This window comes from Gekko japonicus, unplaced genomic scaffold, assembly GCF_001447785.1.
Source record: "Gekko japonicus isolate JY-2015 unplaced genomic scaffold, Gekko_japonicus_V1.1 scaffold144, whole genome shotgun sequence".
Classification (NCBI taxonomy): domain Eukaryota; kingdom Metazoa; phylum Chordata; class Lepidosauria; order Squamata; family Gekkonidae; genus Gekko; species Gekko japonicus.
The window spans coordinates 1185305-1204779 of record NW_015162478.1 but is presented as its reverse complement, the minus strand read 5'-3'; the positions used below and the strand labels follow the sequence as shown (position 1 = coordinate 1204779).

Sequence of the window (19475 nt, the reverse complement as noted above, 5' to 3'; positions counted from 1 at the left end):
AGCTTTTGATAGCACTCTGTTCACCCTCCAGGGCAACCAGTTGGCTAATGTGTCAAAGAACATGCTGGACTAGATGTACCACTGGTTTACTGTGGCAGCATTCTTCTTATGTTCTTAAGTTTCCTCACTGAACAAGCAGGAATCTTTTGGCTACAGTAGTTAGAAGGGAATCCCTGCTTTATATCTTACAGGAATTGTCCAAATGCTGGTTGTCTCATACCTGTAACTTTAATTCTAAAAGCTTTTCCTTGGGCTTGCAGAAATGAATTGTTCAGCACCAACACCGTTGTGTCACTCTGAAGCATTGTAAGATTGCTCTGCCGGAAGCCATTCAAGCTACAGCCTGAAGGGAGCGGATTGGGCTGGGGAAATCAAACACAAGAGGAAAGAACATGGATTTTTAAAAAAGCAGACGTGTTTTGGTGAACTTCCTATTGCTTCTCCTAAAGAATCTTTCATTTTGATCTCTACACTAGATATGGCAAGGCATTTCACCCAGGGCTCACCTCACCTTTCTTAATTAAAAAAAGGAAAAAGTAGAACCAGTTTCTGGTAAGGCTGCCAATGCAGGGCCTTGAAGGGTGCCCTTCTGTCTCAAATGGTTGGGAAAACATGTGGATTGAATAAACTGGATTGATGAGAGTATCCAATCAACAATTATCTGAAGCAGAAGTTTTGCTTCCTGGCATCGCTTGGAGTGATGAGCCATTGAAGCCACTTCTGCACCGAATGCATCTTTTCAAGGAATGTGACTTCTGCTGGGTGAGGTACCTTTCTCTTCTGCGTGAACACTGGTGTTTCATCACTGCACCCCAAAACATGCTCTTTTAAAATGTGTCAAAAGCAAAATAACTGTCCTTCAAGAGCAGCCCACCCCCTGTGATTTTTGCATGAGCTGGTTTCTGAAGAAGGCAGTGACTCAAGCAGAGCCACAACATGCAGCCTCATTTCAGACCTAGTAATTCCATTGTGTCTCCGTACAGGGGAGGGCTTGAATGATTCAGTCACATGGCTGAATTACTTGACCCATGTTGGCTGATTGGAAGGAGAAAATGTCAGAGCTCTGTGGGTAGGACCTCTGACCTCACAGGACCCTCGAAGTACTTCTTTCTTGTGGCACACTAGCAGTTTTCTGGTAGAACACTAGTGTAGCCTGGCGCCAGATTAGGAATTGCCCCTCTTCAGAGTTTGTGTGTGCACGTCTACAGAATTTCTAGTGGAGGCAATGGGCTCACCTTTCTGCGGAACGTATTATCTAAGTACCACTTGTAGAGCGTGTCTTTTGACTCTGTCTCTGTAGAGACTCTAAGCACAACATCTTCAGAGGTATCCACTGGCTTGCAGTTCTTATTGCAGCTAGGAGGAATACAGGAGGTGTAATTATTTATTTATTTATTTATTTATTTTATCCTTCGGCTTGATATACTGCCCTAACCCCCGTAGGGGCCTCTGGGCGGTTTTCAGTTCTTGGGTGCTAATCACCTATATCGACCCTAACTACGGCCACACATTGGTACAAGGGGGGGGGGATTCCCTACCGACACCCTGGTGAAAGCATTCCTCGGCTCGGCTTCTTCTGGCTGCACGATGTCTGGTGCTCAGGCAGAGGGTGTGTACTCCGTCCACGTCAGCCACCTAGTTCTTTCACCGCTGGCCACCAGGGATCAGTCTGGCTCTGCTGCCGCCGCTTGCCGCCTTCCAGCGTTGCGCCTCCTCCTCCAATCGTCTGCCGCCGCTGCTCCGCTGTAGCCGCCGTTCTTGCCGCCGCCGCCGCCATTGCCGCTGCTTCTCCACACACCTCCATAGACGGAGGAGGGTGCCCCCCACCCTACTAAGGGTGGGTACCCATTTATCTACTCGCCGATAGATAGTTACTTGGCTTTCGAACCGCTGGGTGGGCGAACACGAGGACATACAAAAATGAAAGGATGCTTGCCTGCCAAATCCTTTCTAACATGGAGATTACATGAATATCATTAATTCTTTCAGCCTGAGTTTGCCAGCATTGGGGTTCTCCAACTTCATTTGAAAAGAGCAAGAGTCCTGTAGCACCTCAAAGACTAATGAAAAATGTGGCAGCTTTCATGAGTCACTGCTCACTTCCTCAGATACAGCTAAAATGGTAGGCCATCAGCCCTACTTCTTGGAAAGTGGAATGAATTCAGAAAGTGGAGTGATTTCCGCTTTCCAATAAATAGGACTGATGGACTCCTATTCTAGCTGTATCTGAAGAAGTGAGCAGTGACTCATGAAAGCTGCCACATATTTTGTTAGTCTTTAAGGTGCTACTGGATTCTTGCTCTTTTCTACTGCTACTCATCTTAATCCAACTTCATTTGAGTAAACCTTTTTAAGAACATAAGAAGATCCCTCCTGGATCAGACCAGTAGTCCATATAGTTCAGTTTCCTGTTTCATATATTGACAAACAAACAATGCATGGAGACCTTCTCCTGAGGCTGCCACTGAATCCCTAGTTTTGGTCACCATATCTCAGAAAGGATACTGCAGAATCGGAGGAAGTGCAGAAGTGGGCAACCAAGATGATTAGGAGACTCTGGAGCACCTTTCCCACGAGGAAAGGCTGAAGAGTCTGGGACTTTTCCGTTTAGAGAAAAGGCGACTAAGGGGAGACATGACAGAGGTTTATAAAATTATACACGGGGTGGCAAAAGTGGATTGAGGGGATGTTTTCTCATTCTTCCATAATATTAGAACTTGATGGTCAATAGGTACAGGACAGACTAAAGAAAACACTTCTTTACTCAGGGAGTAACTAAATTATGGAATTCACTGCTGGGGGGTGCAGTGATGGGTTCAAGCACAGATTGCTTTAAAAGTGGGTTAGACAGATTCATGGAGGAGAAGTCCATCAGTGGCTAATAGCCATGGGGACTAAAAAGAACCTCTGCATTCAGAGGCAGTAAACCTCTGAACACCACTTCTGGGAGGCAACATCAGGGGGAACGCCTCTATGCTCTCCAGGACAGGTGGTTGACCACTATGTGAAACAGGGTGATGGATTGGTGGACCATTGAATAGACCCAGCAGGGCACCTCTTGTGTTCTTATGGTCACATGCAATGCTCCCTATAAGCTGTGGAGACTTGTGAGCAAAAATTCTACGTTGTGAGCTACTGGCATTAAAGTCATGAGTGAGCAATTGGGTTACTGCATAAATTCGTTTGCTCTGGAGCCATCCTTCCTGAGCTAAGACAAAAAATGTGTGAGTCGAAGGCTAAAAACCTGTGAGCTAGCTCACGTTAATTCAGCTTAGAGGGAACACTGGTCACACTCTACTTTCTGACCCAACCCACCTGCAGAATAATAACTGAGCCTACAGCAGAACTGGGGCGTGCTCACCTTCTCTCCTAGCAAGCATCTCCACTTCATCATCTGACACTTTCAGAACCCCAGTAATAGAAGAAGGAATAGATGGTTGCACACCTGATTTGGAGGCTCAGCTCTTGTTTTGCTGTCAAGTAAAGGCATTGCTCATCCTGCTTTGTCTCCTTCTCTGGGGTTTGAACTGTAACTTTCACGGTCACTGCAGAGCTGGGAGGAGGCAAGCAGGTGGGCGGGATCCGTATCTCTCTTTGGTCGATGAGGATGGATCGCCGTTGAACACATTCTGTCCACTCAGGCCAGCAGTACCCTGAGAAGGCATTTTTTATTGGAAGCATTATCATTTTTAAAGTAAAAGAATTCCTTCCCTCATCCCTCCAGCACTCAACTCAGACACTGTGGTATGCTTTTTGCTGTGCCACAGCAAAGGAGGCATCTTTCACCCTGCAAAACAACCAGGGCTTTTTTGGTAGAAAAAGCCCAGCATGAACTCATTAGCATAATAGGCCACACCCAGCAGCAGACTCATTAGCATATTAGGCCACACCCCTGACAGCACAGTTTATTAGCATATTAAGTCACACACCCCATGTTACCAGAAGTGTGGTCATCCAGCCACACCCACCTTTTGCTTCTTATTCTGTTTACCTTGTTTGTTGTCAAAACCCAGGGCCTTTTTTTGTAGCAGGAACTCCTTTGCATGTTAAGCCACACACCCCTAATGTAGCCAGTCCTAATGAGTCTCTGCTGTTGGGTGTGGCTTGTTATGCTAATGAGTTCCTGCTGGGCATGGCCAGCTCGGGAGCCAGCCGGAACTTCGTTCCTGTGCGTTCCTGCCCAAAAATAGCCCTGAAAACAACCAACCTTCCTAGCCCCATATAAAACAAACCCATAACATTCTGTTGATGTTCATGCAGTGGGGGAAGCCTAGATCCACACGATGAGCCATTCTGCAGATACATAAAAGTATGCCAAACATACATTCATGCCAGAGTTCCCAGGGGTCCCCCACCTTGTTGAACCTGTGGAGCAGCACTGCAGAGGATATTTGGAGCTGCTTTGGGAGGCGGAGAGCAAATGTCTCTGGGGAGGGAACTCCATAATTTTGGAGCCAAGGCTGAGAGGGCTCTTTCTTGGGTTGCCACCCATCGGGTGCGTTCAGACGCGCCATTTGATCTGGTGTCGTGACAGTTCAGCAACAAATTTTATATGCACGATCACACAGTCAACATCTGCCACCTGTCCCCAGCCGTTGGTTTCCAGCTCAAAACCCCTTTAACCTGGAGTATTTTGTTACCAGGTCCAAAAGTGGGGTTTTCTCAGCTCTCCCGTTTAAAGCCACATTTCCCCCCTGTGTGATCGCTCCTCCGGTGTCAAGACACTTCCGGTTTAAACCCCATTTCAGCTCGAAAGCTGCCCGAGGCTTTTACTTTTCACCCGTCATTTTTTAATGCGTCAGCGGTGTGTGCATAGGCGGAGCTCCGCTACCGTGTTTAGAAAACCGACATTTAAACGGTCACTCGTTTTAGTGTTTAGATGAGTTAGGCCTCTCACAGAGGCCATTTTCGAGTCAAACATTTAAAGGGAAGTCTTTTGTTGGAGGGGTTGGTTTGATTCGCCCTGCTGCACATGCGCCATGGTAGTTTCGCCCGATTCTATGGATGAGTGCCAATGCGCATGCGCAAACTGAGGGGGAAAAACCCGCTGACACACGCTCCTGCACGTCGGTAGTGTAGATGCCGGGGAGCGATGTGACTGTGCGGTGAGGCGGGATAAGGGAGGTAAGTGTGATCGCGATTATCCAGATCAAAAATAATCGTGTCAGAACCAGACCAGTTTAAACCGCTCTCAGCACGCCATCTGAACACACCCATCTAGTCTCAGATGGTGGGACTCCTGAAGCAGAGCCTCCATAGATGGCTGTAGTGTCCAGCAATGCTCCCTCTAAGCTGTGGAGTCTTATGAGCAAAAATTCTACTTTGTGAGCCAGCTATTTGGCTACTGCATAAATTAGTTTGCTCTGGAGCCATCCCTCCTGAGCTAAGACAAAAATGTGTGAGCTGGAGGCTAAAAAACTGTGAGCTAGCTCACACTAACTCAGCTTTGAGGGAACACTGGCAGCCAGGGAGGTTCATACGGGAGTAGGTGGTTTATCTGGAATCCAATTTAGATGGGACTCAACCTAGGTAGTGGACATGGTTCCCCTGGGAATGTGGGTATAAAGTGCCATCAGGTTTCAGCCAACTTATGGTGACCCCAGTGGGGGACTTTCAAAGCAAGTGAGTAGCAGTGGCAGCTTGCCGTTGTCTTCCTCTGCAGATTCTTCCTTGGCGGACCCCCATTCAAGTGCTGACCCTGCTTCGCTTCCTAGATCTGATGAGATAGCACTATACCATGCCGCCTCCCAACCCCTTCTATGGGAATACCAGTCACAAAATGACTGCCACAGGAGGCTGCTGTGAAATCAAAATGCTGGAAGGGCTTGACAAAAGGTTGAAGCTTCCAAGAAAAACATCTTCCTACAGTGTAGGCAGCTGTTTCCGAGTGGATGCTCCCTGCAGACACCAACGTGACGCCTCCTGAGGTATTTTCTTGCCTGAAGGAACATTGGGATTAGCTGCCTCCTTTGGGGAAGAGATGCTTTGGGGAAGAAGCAAGTGGGCACCAGGAATCACACTGATGGGCAACATGATACCCTTGAGCAGGGGTTATTTCGTAGAAAAAGAGGTGCAGGAGCTCATTAGCATAACTCATTAGGATAACTTATTTGCATACGCCACACCCCCTGACCTCACCAGAAGTGTGTCAGAAGGCAACACCCACTGCAACTTACCTGACTGCTTCTTGCTCCTTGTGGCCCGAGGCTGCTGGGAGCAGGGGGCAGGGCTTGTTGCATGCGCCCACCCCCTGGGCTCTTTACTGCCGGAGCTCCGCTCCTGTGCGCTCCTGCAGGAAATGACCCCTGCCCTTGAGCACCACTTTGGGGGTCACTGACTTAAACTGCAACACACGTACCACAAGACCATGAGTAGAGAGAGGTGTTGCTGTCTTCAGGCCAGCCAAGACTAACCACTGCAAAGATGCCAGCATAGCGACTGGGCTTAATGTATATTCTCTTTTTCCCCTTGTTATCCTAAACCAGAGAGAAAAGTAGCCATTAGAGATGGTCATGGAGGCATCTCATCTACAGTGGTTTTCCATTTTTGTCTTGCTTCAGGGATCCCATTGCCATGTACTGAGGAACCCTTGCCAGTTGGCCACAGAGCCATGCCACGGGACATTCAGAGGTAGGTTCACACACTGCACAGAGGGTGCCACCTTCTCTCCGGCAGCTAAGCCTTTTAAGGGGGGGATGGGTGGCAGTGGAGCAGTAACTCCCTCTGGCTCTGTGTAGCCCTTCCAGAAACGACCATAGAGACACCGGTCAGTAGGGATGTGTGTGTCTTTGTGTGCCATCCAACTAGTTCACAAAGAAACAGCATTCTGAAAACTGGACCTTCAGGACCTAAACCCCACTAAGCTGCATGTTAAAATATTTTCAAGAGGAACTTCTCAGCTGTCTTCTTTCTTTTCCCACTCACTGTCTTGCCCAAGTCTTGCCGATACTCACAGCTTTGCCACCGATGCTGGTTTGCTGTCTGTCCTCAGGAGGTTCTGTTTAACACAAAGAATAAATCCGAGTTTTTAGCAGCAAGCAGGGGTCATTTCGTAGAAAAAGAGGTGCAGGAGCTCATTAGCATAACTTATTTGCATATGCCACACACCCTGACATCACCGGACGTGTGTCAGAAAGCAACACCCACCGCTTAGGCTCCACTGGACTGTTTTGGATTGCTAGCTATTGGGGGGGGGGGGAGTGTGCAGATCTGTCCTCGCAGAGGAGGGAGAGCTTGTACCTGAATATAAAACTTGGTCTTAAAGGTGCCACTGGACTGTTTTGGACCTGGGAGGGCTCTGCAACTTACCTGGCTGCTTCTTGCTCTGACTGAGGGCTGCTGGGAGCAGGAGGTGGGGCTTGTTACATGTGCCCTCCCCCTGGGCTCTGTACTGCCGGAGCTCCGCTCCTGTGCGCTCCCGCAGGAAATGACCCCTGGCAGCAAGTGTGTGGAATATACTGGTTCATTTCCTTATATGAATCATGATAGACTTCCCTGAGCTGTGGAGGGATCACAGTCATCAATGGAAGTGGCTCTCGTAAGGGTTAGGGTTGCATTTAGGGAGGAAGGGAACAGAGTTAAGTGCCCTGCTGCCTCCTGCCCTCCCCATCTGTTGTCTCTGCTGCAGCCTCTTCTCCCTGTTGTAGTGCATCATAGCTCTGCATCATCCCTCTCCCATACTATTTCAGTCCTGCCCCAAGTCACTGCTGGCCTACCTGACCACCTTTGCACTGAAAATCTGCCTGCCTAGCAGAACGTATTTTGACACTTGCAGTAATTGGGTCAAGTGATGATTTGTTCTGGGTAGGAAGAGGGAAGTACAAGGCTGCCATGAGACCTCCCTTTGCAGAGCCAGTGGTTTGCGTTTATTGTCCCAAGATGGTCATTTGATGTTTCATCACTGGGAAGCAATGACAGGAGATGGACTCCTAAAAAATGGGAACTTCTCTCGACTTTTAGAATGTGATAGTCATAAGATCTTGGAGAAGGTTACTGCCCTGTACCTAAAAGGAGAGAGCAGAGAAACAACAAAATATACTTCTAGATAGCCCTAGACAGATAGTTGGAAGTTTCTTGCTGGAATTAGCTGAAACTGGAGTTGCAGTCTTGAAAGACTACAAAAGTTAATCTCGTGGGATTTGCTTGCTGTAGTAGTGCTGGTTTGCTTCCACTATGGTCAGCCTATACATTCTAATTTTTTTCTTTAATTGAAATTAAATATCAGAAGACTCCAGTGCTCATCCAAACAAAATTAAATCCTGCAGTATTACTCCTGGGAACTCCCACTGTTTAGCAATTGAACAAATTTAGAGCCCAATGGCACCTTTAAGACCAACAAAGGTTTATTCGAGGCATGAGCTTTCGTGTGCACGCACACTTTATCAAATACATTAGAATGGCAGGCAAGGTTCAAACTTATAGCCAGAGATTGAACAGCAAATTAACATGCAACACAATGATGATCAAGATATGCAAAGTGACACTAAATAACGTTAAGGTTTAGCAAAGGTGAAGGGAAGCACCACAGATTATATATATATATACACACACACACACACACACACAAGGGGGGACCCGCGATACTCGCGGGGGGGCAGTCTCTCTCTTTCCCCCTTCTCTCTCTTCCCCCCAGTCTCTCTTTCTCTGTCTCTCTCTCTCCTCCCCCCCCGCCGTTCTCTCTCTTCGGCTCTCTCTCTCTATCTGGCACCATACATCTAATACCTTGTGAGCAATCAGACCGACGTACTGACTTAGTTGCCAGTTACCCCTCTCTCCCCCCGTCGGATTTTGGACGTGAATGGCGGTGACCTGAGGGATGAGGAGGAGCTTGCATCACACATGCTGACACCCCCATGACAGAAAAGGGGTCAGCCGTGCAGCCAGGGCGGGGCGTCAGCGGTGGGATGCGGACAGGTTCCATCCAGAGGCTGCCTTTGCAGTGGCAGTATTGGGACTCCAGGGGTAACTTTCTGTTCTGAGCAACAACGTCCGCTTAGCCTGACATGCCCCCGTCGACTTTCCCCACGTGACTGTCTCTCCGGTTCAGGGGAGGGAGTTGATTATCGAAGACTACAATTCCCAGAAGCTTCTGCTCCCCCCTTCCCTTCCCTTGGCCGCCGACCCCCTTCTCTTCTGGCCTCGCGCACGCGCCAAGCTGCCAAAACAGCCGCCCGCCGCCTCTGCGTGATGCCCTGCCGGCCAAGCACTTTCGAACCTGCTTTTTTACCTCTCCCCTCCCCCTCCGCACTTCTGCGATCAGAGCGATCAGATCGACTGTGGAACCGGTGAGTGTCCTCATTTCCACTCCCCTTTCCTCCATTTCGCTGCTCTCCCTCCTCCCCCCCAGCTCTTCTCTCTCCTCCCCCCCTCCTCTCCCGGCTCGCCGCTTGCCTCGCTGCTCCAAGCGGCTGCAGCGTTCGCAGAGCGTCTCCTGCGCACGCGCAGGAGACGCTCTTGCACTTTTGGGGGGATTTAAACATCCCTCCGAAAATTTTTTCAACTTTTTTTATTTTTGTGCACACGTGGGGACTGGCCCACGTGTGCACCAACCTCCCCCGGCCCCCCAGCTGCCCCCGGAGCGCTGATTTAGCGATCCGCACTCTGGGAGCAACTTCGCTATTAGATATATAGATATATATGCGCATTACGACGATGTCTTAAGAATGTTTTGAGCTGCCTCGGCATTTTTACACCGAGACCATCTATATAGATTAGAAAAAAAATTAACATTTAAATTAAAATGCTTATTTTAAAAAAGTGTTTCCTCATAATATAATTAATCAGCATGGCTGAAAACCTTAATTGATGCACTTATAGAAGGATATCGGTTGGATGTTCCACCTGTAAAAATGCCTGCGGCAGCTCACAGCATCCTTGAATCACCATCACAATGCAGTCAACTAAATACACAAAAATAATTTGAATGTCAAGGAAAGTATCAGACTGAAGCAGTGACCAAACAGTAGGGAAACATCCAACCATGAGGGCTGTTAAAAGGAACATCTAAAATGAGAAGACATTACTTTCATTACCAGAGCTGTTGGGCGAGATGGTGACCGTTCCTACGTCAATGCTCATGTTTGAGAAGGCATTCAGGGCAAGCACCTTGACTAGAAAAGTACCTGAAATGAACACATTAATTATTTTAAATAGGGACAATAGGTATTATCAAATCCATTGGTGTTTTACCACCCCTTTGCAATAAATAATTTCCCCCCTTCCTTCTAAAAATTAAAGGAACTTCAGTTGGCCATGAAATGGATGGGGCTGAAGGACAGGAGTTTCACAGACAATTCGGCTACTTGCTATTTGCAGTCTTGACCCGTGTGTGCTCAGTTTGCACACTATAAAATCAACCCATAACAGGCTGTATGCAGATGATTTGGGGCTAGTTTGGTAGCATGCACAAGAATCTTCAACAAATCTCTGTTGCATAGCGGTTCTCAATCTGTGGGTCGCAACCCCTTTGGGGGTCGAATGACCCTTTCACAGGGGTTGCCTAAGACCATCGGAAAACACAAATTTTCGATGGTCTTATGGTTGGGGGTCACCACAACATGAGGAACTGTATCAAAGGGTCGCGGCATTAGGAAGGTTGAGAACCGTTATCAGATATCCTCTTTTTAGAGGACATGTCGTCTTTTTTTTTGTGTCCGTCCTCTTTTGGGCTCTTTAAAAAAAAAAAAAAACTGATGAAAAGCTCCTCTTTTGGGTTGGAAAGTTAGGAATACTCCTCGTTAGTAGCAATTATCACAGCTTAAATAGTGGGGCTATTTAAAAATGAGATTTGTCATAGTGATCAGTTGTTTGAACTAGTCAGTCGGGAAATATGTCCCTTTTTTTTTGCTTTTCAAAATATGGTAAGCCTCATGTTGCATCAAAATAGCACGAGGTTGCTCAGACTGGTAGGAATCACAAGTGGTTCTCCAGGTTGCTGAGTCTCAAAATGTTACTTTTGAGTCATTTGACTACCAAATACACTCACTGCCCTTTTGTCCCAGCAATGCTCCTGAATGGCCACTGGAGATCTGATTGTCTGTGCAGATCTTTTACAATGTTGCTTAGGCGGCAGCACCACCACAACACAAGAATCTTCACTAGGTGACTGAAGGTGTAATGAAGAAAATATTTTAATGTGTTAATTTTAAAAAGCATCCTGTTAAACAGAGCATCTGCCTGAAATGGTGAAGAGTGATTGTCAGAGTTATGCACAGCCTCTCTCCCTGACTTTTTGTGGTTGGTTTCATCTCCTGTAGCATCCATTTTGTGGTTGGCTCTTCCTCCCACATCAGCCATTTTGTGACTGTGCTCATCACCCTGCACCAGAATTCCAAATGCCTGCTGCCTCAAAAAGCTGGGGACCCCTGATTTAGCTAATCAGATGACAGAGTCTTACTGTGTGCTGTAGCTGAGCCTAACAGGCAAATGTAAGAGCCAAAAGCTCAATCTAGCTAGCATTCAAACATGATTTTCAAGCATTTTTGACACACTGAGTTTTACATGACCCTTGTTATATTCTTCAGAATGGTAAAGAAACTAGGGGTGCCAAGTCCATCTTCCACCCCCAGCGGGGGACTTTGGGGGTGTTCCTGGAGGGGGTGGGGCAACCCTGACGTGATGACGTCATGTTGGGGACGTCTGCTGCCCCCCCCCCGCCCATGCGCCAGATCTCCAGAAACGGCAGTTCTCTGCACTTAAAGGAGCCGGCGTTTCCCTTTTAAATGCAGGAGCCGGCGTTTCCCCTTTAAGAGCAGCCGCGTTTCCATTTTAAGAAGCTGGCGTTTCCCTGCAAGCTTGCTCCTTGAAAGAGGTGGCAGCGTTCAGAGGGGTGAAAGCGCTGCTGATCTCAAATGATGCGTTGGCCCACTTTGATGAATCCCTCCCGGTTGTCCTAGCATGCGACGCCTCCCCCTATGGTTCCACACACTTAAAGGGAGAGAGATGGGTGGCTGTGGGTGTTGGGGGGGGGCTTCCCCCGCCGGCCATCTGGCCGGGGCCGGGTAGAACCCCCCCAAAAAACGGGGGACCCCTGGCAAACCGGGGGGGTTGCCAACCCTAAAAGAAACACAGGTATCACTCATAATCCTACTGGTAAACATAATCGTTCAAGGCAGTTACATTCATGTCCTTTGATATGGCAGTACCTTCATATTTCACTGGAATACTGTAGGTTTTGTTTTCTCCTTCAGGACCATCCTTCAGGTGCAAGAAGGTTTCATTTGATCCGGTCACCTCAAACCTGAGCTTTTCTGGTTTTCCGTGAGGTGCAAAGACCTCGATCTCCAGATCTTCTCCTAATTTCACAGAGCTGGAGGTTAGCTTGGCTTGAAGACCACTGATTGGCTCAACTAAATGAACGGTAAGGCCTTCTGAAATTTCTGATTCGGTGGTGTTGCTGGAGGCAATGATTTTGAGGTGATGTACCCCAGGCCCAAGCAGCTGTTGAGATGTGATATCCAAGGTCAGATTGTGAGGAACTGTTCCCAACTTGGCACTGGACTCCATCACAGTTTTGTTATCCACTACCACGGTGTAAGTCACCCCACTACCTGAAAAGTAGAAGAAAAGCTTTCCAGAGGGTACAGAGGGTACTAAAGATAACAGTGAAGTCTAATTTGTCATTATGTGGGAATCCTCTATCATTCCCACCCTCTCTTTCCAGTTTAAAAACAAGTAGTGTGATCACACCAATGGTATTTCCTGAAGTGGTCAGACACAGGGAGGGGAAAACAAACTTGACCCAAAAACTGGAATCAAGAACCACAAGGGTAAGAAAGAAGCCTGATAAAGGGCCAATATTAAAAACCTGGTATAAACTTATTATATACAAAAATACATGAATTTATTAGAAAGACAGGTAAAAACAAATAAGGGCCCAATAAAGGCCTCATTACAAAGTGCAAGTGGCCTGAACACAAGGGCCAATATAAGTTCCCTGACACGTTTCCATCCCTTGGGGGCCTTCTTCAGAGGTCAAACAGTTTGAGGTACAGGTAGACACATGTTACAATATTACATATTACAATGAAATAACCAATAAGTTAATACTGGACCAAAGAAAGGAAAGTTAAGCAGCAAGATTAATAGACACAAGACAAGGATGTTTATGAGGCCTCTAAAGATGAGAGTCATGTGTCTGGTGCCAAATGCACAACTGCTGAATTAGAACATCTTCCAATTCTGGTCCAGAAAATACCTATCTGACTGTCTTAGTCAGAACTGGAGTGTTATTTGTGGACACTCCAGCTCTGACTAAGATAGTCACATCAGTAATTTCCCAAAGTGGACCTTCTTTTTTTAAAAGAAGATGTCCATTTATAGAATGGTTTAGGAGATGTGAAAAGTTAAGAGAGTCAACATGGGGGGGGGGCACAGTGAGAGTGGAGAAGGAACAACACCCCTGATCTGGTTTTAGTTTAGCTTTGTTTGTTTTTTTAAAAAAATACATAAGAAGCTAGTCCTCATGTTTCCCATGTCACATCTAGTCCTGCTCTTAGTTTTTAGCTAATGGGATAGATAAAGTTAACGTCACAAAGACAACTCTTTTGAGAAAGCTTTTGCAGAGGCCAAACCCCAAGGATTCTTATTAATGCCTGCCCAATTTATGCTTGGCAAGACTGCCTCGGTCAAACTGCTATTGAACAGGGAGAAAACGGCCACTCTGACCTCCGTTAAGTGCCACTTGGATCCATAACGTTTCCTTGTAAAGAGTCCTGCAATGAGAGCCATTCCCAGATTCAGACTGGCTGAAGCAGCCCGTGACAGTAAGCTCATCCATTTTATCTTGGACGGTTATAAGCGTTTGGGCCGTCACATGCCATTCACTGGTTGTGCATTCCACAAAGATGGTGAATTCACCCGGAGAGGCATAGCTGTAGGTCACGTTGCTAGACAAACTTACAAGACAAAATGGACCATGTTAGAGCAGTGAAATATAGAAACACTGAGCAGAAGCCCTGACTAGTGGACTTTTTGCACTATTCCATGGAGATTCACCAACCACGGTATACTAACAAGGATCTTTCCCCATATTTTAAGGCACTAGACCTGAGTTTGCTTATGAGTATATACACAATAAGGAACAGTAGAAAAGAGCAAGAGTCCAGTAGTAGCAACTTATTTGTGGTAGGGTATGAGCTTTCGTGAGTCACTGCTCACTTCTTCAGATGAAGCTCATACCCTGCCACAAATTTTGACCCATTCCGCAAAAGCAGTTGTTGCACCCTCGGTCTCCTGTTTCCCCCGGTTGTACTCCTCGATTTCCCACTATTTGCTGAGCAACTGCATTTTGTCCTGCATCTTCCCAAGATTTCTCCTGCGTCTTCTTGATCCTTATATTTTAGGAAATATAGGGGGGAGGGATGTAGATCAAAATGCAGCCACCCAGCAAATAGTGGGAAATTGAGGAGTACAACCAGGGGCAACGGGAAGCAACAACGGCTTTTGCGGAAACACTGGCTGCTAGTCTTTAAGGTGCTACTGGACTCTTGCTCTTTTCTACTGCTACAGACAGACATAAGTAACACAGCTTGATCTTGATCTATATCACAATAAGGAGCTGCTACCAACTCTAGCTCTCTGGCGTGTATTTCCAAACACAAAATTGTTCCATTCACATGATACATTTTAAGTGGTCAAATCTTTGATGTACACTCACAAATTATAGTGTATGTAGCTGTCCCTATTTCTGCAGAGGTGAAAATAATTTCTGATCGAAGAGGGGGAAATGTCACATGTAAACCGGCCCTTAGTGGGTGCCCAGATGAATGGAAAAGTTGAGTTCAATACTGAGAAATGCTTTAAAAGATCAAAACAATTCCCCAGCTTTTCTCATAAATACAGCTATTGGCTTCAGCGCAGTCGTTTGCAGAAAATCCATAGCATATCAAAGAGTACAGAGCTCCCTATTCTCTTTAAACTGATGAGAGATTAACGATGCAGTTCTAAACAGAGTTGGAGCCTTCTAAGCCCCATTGACTTCAATAGACTCAGAAGGGTGCAACACTGCTGAGGATTGCCGTACAAGGCTGCCACAAGATGAAATGGAAATAAATGTTTTAATGGTTGTGTACTAACATGTACATACATATGAAGTTGCCTTACACAAAACATTCATCTGCCTAGCCCTGTAATGTCTCTTCCGAATGGCAATAACTTCTCAAAGGCTTTCCTCAGTCCTTTGAAATAAAGATGCCCAGGGTTGAACGTGGGACTTTTAAAGTCCAAGGCACATGATCTACCACTGAGCTGCATGGGCCATAGACTTTCCCTTGGGACTAAAAGCCTACTGAACCAATTGTGACCCATTTGCGAGTGAACATGGATGGAACGGGGCTGCATGTCCTCTTTCCAACTGCATGGCACAAGTTGCATTCTTACCAGGCTACCACTTTGTTTTAGATTTTATTTTATTGCTTACAAGCAAGGTAGCTGTGTTCTGTGGAAATACACACACACACATATAAATAAATTATTTTGCTGTCAAGTCACAGCCAACTTATGGCGACCTCATGGATTTTCAAGGCGATGCTCAGAGGTGGTTTGTTATTACTAGCCTCTGTGTAGCAAACCCAAACTTCCTTGTAGGTCTCCCACCCAAATATTAACCAAGCTGACCTTGCTTAACTTCCAAGATCTGGCAAGATCCAGCTACCCTGTGCTATTCAGGTCAGGGCGTATAAATGATAGACATCTGAAATAATGAAGATGCAAGCTTATAGGAACACTTCTCAACAAATATTGAAATTTGCAGTTCCTCTTTACTTGCCAGTAGCCAAAATACTAACTTTTTTTCATTTTCATTATACCTACAGTTGAAATAACCAGCTGCGTGTATGAATTTTCTTTTGCTTAAAGTATCCTTGACAGCGTAGAAGCTGTTGGTTTTAAAAAAGTTTAAAAAACAGCCCATATAACTGAAGCAAGATCTTAAACTTTGCTTAATCGACTGAAGACGTTTCAGCTTACGTTGGCGGGTAGTAAGGATCGATTGTGTTTCCATCTCCCATGCTAATGATGCATGAGAGATTGCCGGAGTAGGGAGAGAGAAGCCATTTAAATGAGATGGTGATATTCTCAAAAACAAAGCACGTCTCTGTCACAGCCAGTCGCAAGCCTGTAAAACAACACACAGAACGGCTACTGTCACCATCAATATGCATTTGTGAAAAAGTCAACAGTTGTTTCCCTTGTTTCGTATATGTATATCCTGCTTTTCAGGCCCACTGTCTCCCAAATCAGCTCACATCAATCAAGAGGGGCAGGCTCTGCCCTGAAAAACTGGGGGGGGGCGGGGCACAGGATACATAAAGAGGAGGAGGGCTGTGCATTCAAATCTTGGTATTTTTCAGGTATATTGGTATTTTTCTGGTATATTTCAGCTTCCCAAACTGGAAAAAAATCCCAAGAAAATCCTGGATATATTTAGGAAGTACTGGTAGAACTGAAAACTGGGGAGAAGCGGGAGCAATCTGCTTCCACCTCTCAGCTGTTTGTCAGGCTTCAACTGTAATCCCTTTAAAGTTTAAAGAGATTGCAGAAGACAGCCAGAGGATCAGCTGTGCTGGGGGGAGCAGACTGTTCCCACTGACTTGGTGTAGGGCTGGCTTCTCATGCAGCCCTGTTTAAACTAGGCTGCTGGAGAAGCTAACCCCAGAAGCTGCTGTGCCGCAGGAAGCAATCTGCTAGCCCAGCACAGCAGATCCTGGGGCCAACTTCTCCTGCAGCATGGTTTAAACCAGGAGAAGCCATCCCAGCCAGGTCTGCTTACGTTGGGGAGAGACCTCCCTGCGGCACACAGATCCTGGGGCCAGTTTCTCCTGCAATGCTGTCATCTATCAGATTTTATACCTTCTAGCTACTGTGCATGCTCACCTACAATGGAGCATGCTCAGTGACAGGACCAAGATGAAATGTGGGGGGGGGGGGGGGTTGGATTTATACCCCACCCTTTACTACCTGGGGGAGTCTCAGAGTGGTTTACCATCTTGTTTCCCTTCCCCTCCCCACAACAGTCACCCTGTGAGGTAGGTGGGGCTAAGAGAGCTCTTTGGAGAACTGCCCTTAAGAGAACAGTTCTGAAACAACTTGTAATTGACCCATGGTCATACCAGCAGCTACATGTGGAGGAGTGGGGAATCAAACCCGGTTCTCCTAGATTAAAGCCCAGTTTGGTGTAATGTTTAGGATGTTGAGCTAGTATGTTGTAGTAGCTAGAATGCTGGGCTAGGCTCTGGGAGGCCCAGCATTCAAATCCCTGCTGAGCTGTGAAGCTCACTGGGAGATATTGAGCCAGTTACTCTTTCTCTCTTTCAGCATAACCTACTTGACAAGGTTGTTGTGAGGATAAAATGAGAAAGGGAGAACCATGTATGCCACTTTGAGCTCCCTGGAAGAAAGGCATGATGTTTTATGAATAGTTCTTCTGCTTATGCTTAATGAATTGCACTTTAATGGCTTGCATTTTAATACTGTGTTTTTAATTGTAAGCTGCCTCAAGCAGGACTCTGAAGAGGTGGCATAGAAATTAGATAGACAGACAGACAGACAGGTAGATAGATGATAGACAGACAGACAAACAGAGGGAGAGAGAGAGAGAGACAGACAGACAGACAGACGGATGGATGGATGGATTCCTTATACGGAGTGAGACCTTTGGTCTATCAAGATCGGTACTGTGTACTCAGACTGGCAGTAGCTCTCCAGGGTTTTAGGCAGAGGACTTTCATATCACCTACTGCCTGATCTGTAGAACTGGAGGCGAGGAGGATTCAACCTGGGACCTCCTGCATGCCAAACAGATGCTCAACATCTGAGCCATAGCTCCACTGCTTACTGTTGCTGCTTTTGAGCTCAGTGTGCAGTACTGAAGGAAGGCTGTTGGTGGCTCTGACACTCTAAAGGGCCAATTAATTATGGCCATATGTGGAGGTCACTGAAACATGTTTTTCTGTGGCCCTGTGGTGTGAGTGCTGCTTACCTTCCATGCAGTGGTACTGAATAGACAGGTAGCTTCCCAAACCTGGACAAGGATCTCCAAAGAAGGTTCCATCAGCTGCCACTTGACACGCTTGGAGCCCATGGCATTGCCCTGCAAGGTTTGATTTGACAGTGAATGACACAGCGATGATTGGGGTACCCTTCTATCATGCCCAGATCTAGTTCCAGCTGAGAATCACCACCCTAAGAAACATTCATGTTGAACTTCAGTGTCACTTACATTGGAATATCCTGTTCTGGGAACCAACTTTGGGGTGAAAAGTAGGACAAAATGACCATGATGTAAATATCTGTCTTGATTATTACAAAACTGATCCAGTTGACTACTTAATTACATGGAATTTCCTCCTTGTGACTTGCACACACCCCTTTTAAATCTTGTTGGAGATCACGCACAGTGCTGATGCTCTCAGGCAAGGCTCTCAAAATTTGTGGAACCTATGGAAATGCTGATAAAGTGTAGCGGGCATCAACAAAAAACGGCTGCCACAGAGAGGTTTCCAGGCCCAGAGGCACAGGGAACTCTGTGTCTATGGCCAAACCAAGGGCACATGGTTGTGACGCACCTTCCCAGGATAAGTCCAGCACTTTGCTGAGTCAATCAGTTGGTACAGAATGTCCAAAGTTCCCTGTTTTTCCCCCCTGTTCCATCCAGGACCCTTTGGATTTTATCCCTCAAACCTCTAAAAGTTCCAGGAAACGCACTGGCAGGTGCCCTGTTGGGGATTGCTGCTTGCATGCATTCCTTACCTGCGACTTCATCCTTTACACTGATCCAGCTACATTCGTCTTCCACATCAAACTGCAAGGGAGTCTCCAGCACACAGTAGTGGGGAGTTTTCCGTCCATAAAAACTGTCCCCAACCTGAATCACGTCTCCTGATCCGCACTGTACTGTTGCATTCATGTTGTCACAAGCCATACTGTGGCCTGATTCTAAAAGAACAAGGGCACTATCATTGGTTAAAAGGCTCTTAATTATTTACTATATGTCATCTGGGTGTTGGAAATAAAGGCAAGTTCTAGGCTTAGGGCCTTCTTTCTTAAAGCCGCCCTTCACATACCTTGGCTTAAGCAAAGTAATTATTAATTACAACAGGGAAAACATAGTTTTGCACAGAGGGTATGGTACTCCCCGCCTCCAAGCTCCTTTCCCTTTCCAAACCAAAGATCCAGTAGTCATTGTCTCAGAAGCGTTGTTTTCTCGTTGGAGCTGGTCCAGCCACAGTCGCTCAGAAGCAGGCCTTTAGTGGGAAGGAAAGTTCTCAGGGCCTCCCTCCTCACCACCCAAGAGAAAAAAGCAGCTTCAGTTCAAAGATAGATGGGCTGGGGGCTAACCTCCTCCAGAAGAAGTGATTTCCATAAAGGGATGGCCTGCACCAGACAAAAACTTCTTCAGCTGAGGACCTTCAGCAATCCAGTCCTTGGAGAGGAAAAATGACTAGGCATCATGCTCCACACCCAGCTGCCAGGAAGGA

At 46.6% G+C, this 19475-nt stretch overlaps 1 protein-coding gene across 1 annotated transcript in view; it reads right to left on the bottom strand.

Annotated features, from left to right (window-relative positions):
• Window positions 1–19475, bottom strand: part of PKD1L2 (polycystic kidney disease 1-like 2) — a 73777-nt gene that overhangs the window by 48885 nt on the left and 5417 nt on the right. Inside the window, 9 exon segments of the mRNA XM_015405802.1 lie at window positions 221–362; window positions 1236–1356; window positions 3446–3653; window positions 10032–10121; window positions 12144–12548; window positions 13666–13895; window positions 15967–16114; window positions 17978–18088; window positions 18748–18933. Of these exon segments, the coding sequence (XP_015261288.1) occupies window positions 221–362; window positions 1236–1356; window positions 3446–3653; window positions 10032–10121; window positions 12144–12548; window positions 13666–13895; window positions 15967–16114; window positions 17978–18088; window positions 18748–18933 (1641 nt within the window).